The following is a 9,454-nucleotide window of genomic DNA, read 5'->3' as shown; positions in this document are numbered from 1 at the left end:
GAGGAAGGAAAGAGGAGACCGGGTGTCTAAGCCCGAGGAGAGGGGACAGAAGAGAGGCAATACAAGGCACTTTTCTCATCACGTGCCTCTGAAAATTGCCCGGGAAAGGGAAGTGCAGTAGTGCAGCAGAGATTTGGCCCGGGATCATCAGTTCTCCCGGCCAGAGAAGAGCGGATTTTGCTCTTTTCACAAAGTGTGCCACCATAACACGGAAGACTGCAAAGCAATGAAGGAGAATTATATCTCACCTTCCATCCCGGGACCCAGCAACAATAGTCAGAGGCCGAGAATGCCACCTTGGACATCTCGGCAACCAGGATCCAGAGCCCGAGGAGGAAGTATGAGGAGTATCCCGAGGATTGAGCCCAGGAGAAGAAGGGAGCCTGAACCCGAGGGTAAAAAGAGCTTGCCCCCTGCCACGGGATTGATTAAAATGATATTAGGAGGCTCTACTGATGGAGACTCCAACTGGGCAAGGAAGTCGAGAAGTAGGAGGGAGTGTTTGGAGGTGGAGGGAGCGAGAAGAAGTGAGGCGGTCATCAGTTTTGGCCCGGAAGATTTGAGAGGGTTGAATCTGCCCCACAACGATGCCCTAGTGATCCAAGCCCGAGTGGCAAATTATGATATTTTACGAGTCTTCGTGGACTCAGGAAGCTCTGTAAATGTAATTTTTAAAGATGCCTTTATCCAGATGGATTTGCAGGGCTATCACTTGGAAGCTGTGGAAACTGCCCTCTTTGGTTTTGCTGGCCATGTGGTTTATCCGGAGGGGGAGATTGTTTTGCCATTAACCCTGGGTTCTCATGATCTCAAGAAGACAGTGATGACTTCTTTCACTGTGGTGGATTCCCCATCATCTTATAACATCATTCTGGGGAGGCCGGCTATGAACGAGCTCAGAGCTATAGCATCCACCTACCACCAAAAAATAAAGTTTCCGGTGGGAGCCCGGGTAGGAGAAGTCCGGGGAGATCAGCCATCTTTTCGGAAATGCTATGTGGAGGCAATCCGGGCTGATCAGAGCAAAACGAGGAGGGAAGGGAAGAAGGCAAGGGTGGATGGAGTAGAAGAAGGAGTAATGGAGAGAGGAGAGGTGCACTTTGTAGCAGAGGAGGAGCAGGAAGTAGTAGAAGTCGGACCAGGCCAACAAATCCGGGTGGCTCGGGATCTCAGTGCATCCACCCGGGTTAGTTTAATTAACTGTTTAAAAGCTAATATCCATATGTTTGCTTGGTCCCAACAGGAGTTGACAGGGATTTCTCCCCTGATAGCGGAGCACCAATTGAACATTCTCCCGGGATCTCACCCAGTGAAGCAAAAAAAGAGACACTTTGGTTCTGAGAAGGACAAAGTTATTGATGAACAAGTAAAAGAACTCCTGAAGGTTGGCCACATTCGAGAGATTCAATTCCCTTCATGGCTCTCGAATGTGGTCTTGGTGCCCAAGTCTACCGGGAAGTGGTGCATGTGTGTAGACTTCCGCGATCTTAATAAAGCCTGCCCCAAGGATCATTATCCTCTGCCCCGTATTGATCAACTGGTGGATTCCACATCGGGTTTCGAATTGCTAAGCTTCATGGACGCGTACCAGGGATATCATCAAATCCCCCTGGCCAAGAGTGATCAAGATAAAGCCAGCTTCATCACCTCGGGAGGTACATTTTGTTATATTGTAATGCCTTTCGGGTTGAAGAATGCAGGGGCAACTTACCAGCGTCTGATGAACAAAGTCTTCGAGAAGCAGTTGGGGCGGAATGTGGAAGTCTATGTGGATGATATTCTGGGCAAAACCCGGGAGGTGGCAAGCCTTATTGGTGATATGGAAGAAACTTTTGTCACTCTCATGCAGTACGGGATCAAGCTCAACCCTGCCAAGTTTATTTTTGGCGTAAAGAGTGGCAAATTCTTGGGATTCATAGTGACAGATCGGGGGATCGAGGTGAATCAGGAAAAAGTCAAGTCTGTGCTATGCATGACATCTCCCCGATCTGTCAAGGAAGTGCAGAAGTTGACCGGGAGGATTGCTTCCCTGTCTTGATTTATTTTCCGGTCAGCGCATCGGAGTTATCGTTTCTTTCAAGTCTTGAGGAAGGCCCAACAATTTGGATGGGATGATAAATGTGAACATGCCTTCCAAAACTTGAAGATTCACCTTGCAGAACTCCCTGTATTGGTGAAGCCGGAGCCCGGGGAGAAATTATATGTCTATTTGTCTACTACGGAGTATGCTGTCAGCTCGGTTTTAATAAAAGAAGAAGGATCCGATCAAAAGCTTGTTTATTATGTCAGTCATGCTCTAAGATGACCCGAGCTCTGGTACAGTGAAGTAGAGAAGATTGCTCTCGCCTTGGTCATGACTGCCCGGAAGCTAAGACCTTACTTCCTGTCACATCAAATAATTGTTCTTACCAATAGTCCTCTTGGCAGGATCATGACAGTGGACAGTAGAATTGGGGGAGTATGACATTGAATACAAACCTCGGGTGGCCATCAAAGCACAAGCTCTGTCAGATTTTTTATCCGAGATGGTCCAACCCAATGAAGAGGAAGTATGGAGAGTATTCATGGATGGGGCGTCTAGCCCTGCCGGATGCGGAGTAGGGGTTGTGATAATATCTCCCCCGGGAGAAAAGATTAAACTGGCACTTAGAATTGACTCCCGGGTAACCAACAATGAAGCTGAGTATGAAGCTTTCCTGGCTGGTATCCAAGCCGCCCGGGAAGTCGGGGCTTCCCGGATTATTCTATATTCCGATTCACAACTCATTACTCAACAAATAAAGGGCGTGTATGAGGCTAAAGATGACAGAATGCTAAAATATTTACAGCTCATCAAAGCCCGAGCAAAAGTTTTTGCGGATTGGGGTATTGAACAAATATCCCGGGAAGAAAATAGTGAGGCAGATACTCTGGCAAAAATGGCTGTTTCTTTGTCAGAAGTTAATACCCGGGAGGTCTTGCGTGTTTCTCGGTTGATCCTTTCTACTGAAGAAGAAATGTTACCAGAACCAGAGGACTCCTGGATGACACCTCTGATCAAGTTTATGGTAAATAGTGAGTTGCCCGAAGATAGAGTCCGAGCTCAGAAAACTAAGAGACAAGCTCCCAGGTTTGTTCTCTTAAATAACATTTTGTACATGAGATCATTCCAGGGACCTCTTTTGAAATGCTTATCTGAGAGAGAAGTGGATTATGTCCTCCGAGAAATTCATGAAGGTTGTTGTGCCGAGCACCTCGGAGGAATATCTTTGGCCCGAAAAACAATGCTTGCAGGTTTCTGGTGGCCAACTTTAAGTCAAGATGCTGCTAGGGTGGTCCAAGCTTGTGAAGGCTGTCAACATCATTCGAATTTCAAACACAGCCTTGCTACCCTCATGAAGCCTATTTGGGCATCTTGCCCCTTTGATCAATGGGGCATGGATATTGTGGGCCCTTTCCCCATTGCCCGGGCTCAGAAAAAATTCTTGTTAGTTGCCGTTGACTACTTCTCCAAATGGGTAGAAGCTGAGCTCTTGGCAAAAATAACCGAGCAGGAAGTATTGAAGGTTTTATGGAAAAGCATCGTATGCCGATTTGGAGTGCCCAGGAAACTAATCTCAGATAATGGGAGGCAATTTCAGGGCAAAGAAATCACATCATGGTGCCGGGAGATGAAGATCACTCAGTCTTTCACCTCTGTTGCCTATCCTCAAGCAAATGGCCAAACGGAGGTAGTCAACAGAATCATTGTACAAGCATTGAAAACCCGGCTTCAGGGCAATGGAAGGGACTGGGTGGAGGAATTACCCAGTGTTCTCTGGGCTTACAGAACTACTCCTCGGGCACCTACTCAAGAAACTCCTATCAACTTGGTATATGGTTCTGAAGCAGTCCTTCCAGAGGAAATCGGGCAGACTTCTTCCCGGGTAGAATATTACCCGGATGATAATGACCAAAGCAGGGCCATGGAATTGGATTTAATAGAAGAAAAAAAAAATCGGGCATTCATTCGAATGGAGGCATACAAGAGCCGAATTATGAAATCATATAACAAAAAGGTCCGCATCCGAGACTTCCAGGTGGGGGATCTAGTCATGAAGAAAGTCAACCCTGCTGGGGATGTTGGGAAGTTGGAAGCTCGGTGGGAAGGGCCTTACAAAATCACTCGGAGAGTCAGCTCGGGATCTTTTTATCTGGAAGATGCGCAAGGACACTCTCTTAAAAGACCCTGAAATGTATTTAATTTAAAGCAGTACTATGCATGACGGATGTAATTATTTGATGGAAGAAATAAATGAAAGATATATTTTCTCAGAGCGTGTTCTGAATACTCCTATTATTAAGTCCCGGGACATGCTCCCCGGCCCAAGGCTCCGCACCTTGGTTCTTAAAAAGCCCAGTGCACTACACCCTGGCTCGGGGAACCACACCTCGACCATTCACAAGTCCCGGGACATGCTCCCCGGCCCAAGGCTCCGCACCTTGGTTCTTAAAAAGCCCAGGGCACTACACCCTGGCTCGGGGAACCACACCTCGACCATTCACAAGTCCCGGGACATGCTCCCCGACCCAAGGCTCCGCACCTTGGTTCTTAAAAAGCCCAGGGCACTACACCCTGGCTCGGGGAACCACACCTCGACTATTCACAAATCCCAGGACATGCTCCCCGGCCCAAGGCTCCGCACCTTGGTTCTTAAAAAGCCCAGGGCACTACACCCTGGCTCGGGGAACCACACCTCGACCATTCACAAGTCTCGGGACATGCTCCCCGACCCAAGGCTCCACACCTTGGTTCTTAAAAAGCCCAGGGCACTACACCCTGGCTCCCGGAACCACATCTCGATCATTCTGAATCCCGGGATTATTCTCCTTGAAATCATGACATCTCGTTTGTCTGTTAAGATATAAGCATCCTGTTATCTTATATGGACTTGAAGCCCGGATACTCACGAGAAATTACCAATCAATTCCTTAACGCTTATAAATTTCTGGTGACCTATCAAATATCTAGGTTATTGTCAAGACAGGACGCTGAGCACTTTTCAGAGAAATACAAGGGTGTTAGAAGAAAAGGAAGATTGCATTAATAAAAGCCTGAAGGCCTGAAAGTTACAGACAGAAGCAAATAAAAAGAGAAAAATAAAAGTACAAGTCCTAGTCTATATCTACATGTTCAGGCCCGGGTTGCTCTTCTTGAGTCGTCTCCTTCTCCTCCTCACCATCCTTGGGAAGGGATGCAATGGCCAGACCAAAATCCGGAAAATTTTCCTTATCTTGAGGTAGGAGTCCGGCTTCCTCAAATTGTTCCCGGCATTTCTCAAAACCGGTTTGAAAAAGAGGATAGGCTTTGTCCGTCACGACCTTCTTAAATTCAGGAGATTGGAGGAAGGAAGCGTGCCACTTATTTTTATCATACTCCACCCGGGCCAAAGCATTCTCGGCTTTTTCTGCCCGGGACATCTGCTCCTCCATCTGCTCGGATAGAGAATTGTTTCTCATATCCGAGGCAGACAGGGCACCTCTAAGATTTTCTTCCCGAAGGGCCGCTTCGTTGAGATCTTCCCGAGACTTTTCCAGAGCCATGTGAGCCGACTCCAAGGAAGCATTCAGGACGGCGATTTCCTCTTCGTGAAGGCTTTTGGCCCGGGCGAGCTCTCCGTGCAACTGATCTTGAACTTCCTTGGCAGCCCGGGCTTGTTGGCCTTTTTTGGTGGCTGCCGCTGCTACTTCCTCGAAGGCCGAGATCATCATTTGGGCAGCCTGTACAAAGCAAATTAAAAGAAAGAGAGAGAAGAAAGAGGAGGGGGGATGAAGAGGAAAACTTACAGATAGGAAGCGGTTGGATCCCTCAAGAAACCGAGCACCGGGCCCAGAGTTCTTCAAAAAGGCCTCCTCTCCAGGAGTAAGAATGTGCTTAAAGCGCCGAATGCCTGTTGAAGAAGCCCCCTCCAGGAAAATGATGGGCCAGGTGGGTTGATCGATCAGAGAAGTTTCTTGAGGAGGTTCCCCTGTAGTTTGTTGTGGGGGAGGGGTGAGTGGCTGAGTTGCCTGGGAGGTGCCCTGCCCTCCTTCCTGATTAGTCTCAGTCAGGATCAGCTCTGGGCTCGTGGTAGCCTTTCGCTTCCGCTGAAAAAAGGGGATGTGGTCCTCAGGATCCTCTTGGGGTGCTTCCCGGGCCACTTCCTCCTGTTGAGTCTCAACCCGGTTTGACTCAGAACGCCGGGCTGCTGCTTCCTCGGCTATTTGCTTTTCAAGGGCAGCTTTCCGGGCTGCCATTTTCTTCTCTTTGGCCGGCTTTTCAGCCGCCCACTTCTTGGCGAAGGCCTCCTGCATTTTTGAGTTATCTGCACATGAATAAGAAGAAGTTTCAGAACGAGTAATAAGTATGAAATTTGAAAAAACAAAGACTAAGGATGTCAAGAATTACCGGGTTGAGCGCCCGAGACAGCAACTTCGTCAATCACCCATTCTAAAGGGTCCTCAGCACGGGCACTCAACCCATAGGTAATGAGGTTCTTATCTACGATGAGAACAGAAAACGATGAGAACAGAAGAAGAGTATTTCCGCCCCTCCACCAAGGTTTGACTCATGAGGAAAGGCTCCTCGAATTTGTAGGATTGTGGCAGGGAAGGTTGTTGGGGAAGGGAAGAGAGAAAGCCGGTTATACAAGGTAAAGGACCCGGGAGTCGGATGTAGAAAAATTTTCCTTTCCACCCCTTCTGAGAGGAAGGGATATCATCAAGAAATCGGGCATTAAGCCGGGCGGTCAAGGAAAAGGCATTATCCCCAACCCGGCAAGAGAAGTAATAGTGAAGGATAAGGGGTGTGATGAGAATATTGTTCATTTTGAAAAGGACATAGGCCGAGGCCATAATCCTAAAGGAGTTGGGATGAAGTTGGTTAACCGGTACGCCGAAAAACTTGGCAACCGCAATATAAAAAGGGTGGACGGGAAATCGGAGACCATTTCTGACCTGGTCCTGAAAGAAAGTAGCATACCCAGGAGGAGAGTTGTTGGCTCTATCAGAAGGCCCGAGTATCAAAATGGAAAAAGAGGAAGGAATATTGCCCAGGGCCTGAAGTTCCTCATCGGCCCCCAAGCGTAATGTGCTACTCAGGGAAGAGAACCAAGGGGCTCTCGGGATCTCAGTAGGAGGAGGGCTCGAAGTCCGGGCTTTACCCTTACCCTTGCTCTTGGCAAGAGCTCGGGAGTGGCCAGAAGTAGAAGGTTTTGAGAAAGTTGGTTTAATTTGGATAGATGAGGGTTGTCTAGAAGGCTGGGTGATAGAGCGGCGAGGGGGAGACGGAGGGGAGTCAGAGCGCAGCGCGGTAGACTCGTCACTGGGCGAGCCCCGCGCATTTGCTCCTGATGTAGAAGTTGTAGAATTAGACATATTCTTGAAATCAGGAGAAGGAAAGACTTACGGTTCCTGAAGAAAAACGGGTGGTTGCAGCGACGAAGATTCACCGGAAATGGAGAAGTTTGCGCGGAAGAGCTTCGAGAAAAATTTTTGCAAGGCTTCGCCGGAGTTTCGAATTTGAAAGTGATTTTTGAAAAATGAGGCGCCCAAAATTTATAGAAGGGGAAAGTTGATCTGCACCGTTGATTTGAATCAAATCGGACGGTTGAGCTGAACCTGGGAAATTGTGCGGATATACGAAGGGACACACGCAATAATTAAAATGTCAGACTTATCGACTCCTCGAAGTGCGAAACGTTCCTGACCGTTGAGTAAGAGGGCACGCGTTATCATGACACCCCTTAGGTTACCCAAGATCTCATTATAGTCCGGGAGGTTTGAGGCCCCGTACCTCATCATAAGCCCGGGAGGATTGAGATCCCGGCATCTTATTTTATAGTCCGGGAGGTTTGAGGCCCCGGCACCTCATCTTAAGCCCGGGAGGTTTGAGGCCCCGGCATCTTATTTTATAGCCCGGCAGATTTATGATCCCGGTTTCTTATTCTAAAAGTTCGGGGGAATATTAAGTCGTGGCATTTTGGTTTGTCATCTATCAGTTATTCGGCTTCAACTAATAGCAGTTAGTCTCATGTCAGTTATTCAGTTCATGATATGTATATCAACTGATGAAATTAAATTCTTACAACAGAGTAAAAGACAGAGATAAACCAAATAAATTTTTTAAGGAAATTATCAAATGGCATATTACATCTGTGCCATTCTTGAGACTACATAGTCTTTCCACTCAGTTATCCAATCAGTTAATTCCCGAATGTGAAGATTGGAGAATGACTCGGAGGTTGATATCTTGTCCAGATGATGCCATTCCTTCCACAGCATCACCAGCAACAGAACTAGGTCAGTGGCCAGGTCTGCAACTCGAGCTACTCCAAGCTCTCGCATGTATTTCCTTACTGCTGCCCTTTGTGCACGGTTGAGAGCCAAGTCATTTTGGTGCGCGTTGTTAATATCTTGGATCTTGTACCAAGTAGACATAACATTTCCCTCGATGTACTCTTCGACCGTCCTTTTTAGATTCTCCACATAAGGACGTAGCTCAACTGGTATTTGACTATGTGCACCAATGGAAGAGACCGTGCTCCTGCAATCACTGGAATCACTTGAAATTGACATATTGAATTGATGATCACCTTTCATCTCTTCCATCTTATTTATAGGCAAGTGGCATTCAATATGGAAGAAATCGGAAGGTTTCAAACCAATCAAAACGTTTTCCCATTTATTCAGGAGGAGAGTTAATCACAACCGTTGATTTAAACACACGTGGACGATCAGGATGCGCCTCGTAAATTGTACCGAGCAGTCGAAGGGGCGCACACAAGTATCGATGACACGAGATCATTATTACCTCGGAATACGAACAATTTTCGGCGGTATCAATACTGACGCATACGTCATAATGACACTTCTTGGACTTCCCGAGAGTACTAAACGACAACTATTCAAAACCCGGGAGATATGGGACCCCGACACCCCGTCACTTCTGTGGAATATTTGAAGACCCAATACTCTTATTTACTCTGGGTTGCGTCTTAAAATAAACAAGTATGACTGATCTGGACAACGAGTCAAACTCTAGCCCGACTATTTGAGGGATGGGTGGTGATACCCCCATTAGGAGCCGTGTCATTGTTAACCCGGTTTGTTACTGGGTGGCCGAGATCATGACCCATGTACATGATAAGTTTCTTAAAGACTCGGGCAAGTCTTCTCTTCCCGGGCTTATGGCTTTACCCGAGCTCTCTACCAACACGGAACCATCCGGGGGCTTCTCATCTTCCCCCGCAGAGTTCCCGGTTACATCACCACTTGGGCAACCTCGAGAACTGCATTACCTCGAGAAATGAACCACACTCAAGTGTGATTGATACAGGCAATCCAATCTGTCAGAACAACTTGGGTTTGGAGTGTCCGAGAAGTCATCAGAAGCTAGTATGGTAAACCGACTTAGTAGATGGCACGGAAACCGAGGTAACTACCCATTCCTCTACTA

At 47.5% G+C, this 9,454-nt stretch overlaps 1 protein-coding gene across 1 annotated transcript; it reads left to right on the top strand.

Moving 5' to 3' along the window:
• Positions 1 to 289: 289 nt before the first annotated feature.
• Positions 290 to 2,038, top strand: LOC142511155 (uncharacterized). Its single transcript, XM_075619638.1, has 4 exons — positions 290 to 658; positions 704 to 1,123; positions 1,244 to 1,619; positions 1,701 to 2,038. Exons 1-4 carry the CDS (start codon positions 290 to 292, stop codon positions 2,036 to 2,038), a joined length of 1,503 nt encoding a protein of 500 aa, XP_075475753.1.
• Positions 2,039 to 9,454: the final 7,416 nt, after the last annotated feature.

The sequence above is a fragment of the Primulina tabacum genome, chromosome 1 (genome assembly GCF_025594145.1).
Source record: "Primulina tabacum isolate GXHZ01 chromosome 1, ASM2559414v2, whole genome shotgun sequence".
Taxonomy (NCBI): domain Eukaryota; kingdom Viridiplantae; phylum Streptophyta; class Magnoliopsida; order Lamiales; family Gesneriaceae; genus Primulina; species Primulina tabacum.
Note: the sequence above shows the minus strand (reverse complement) of the source record. Positions and strands in the feature narration are given on the sequence as shown.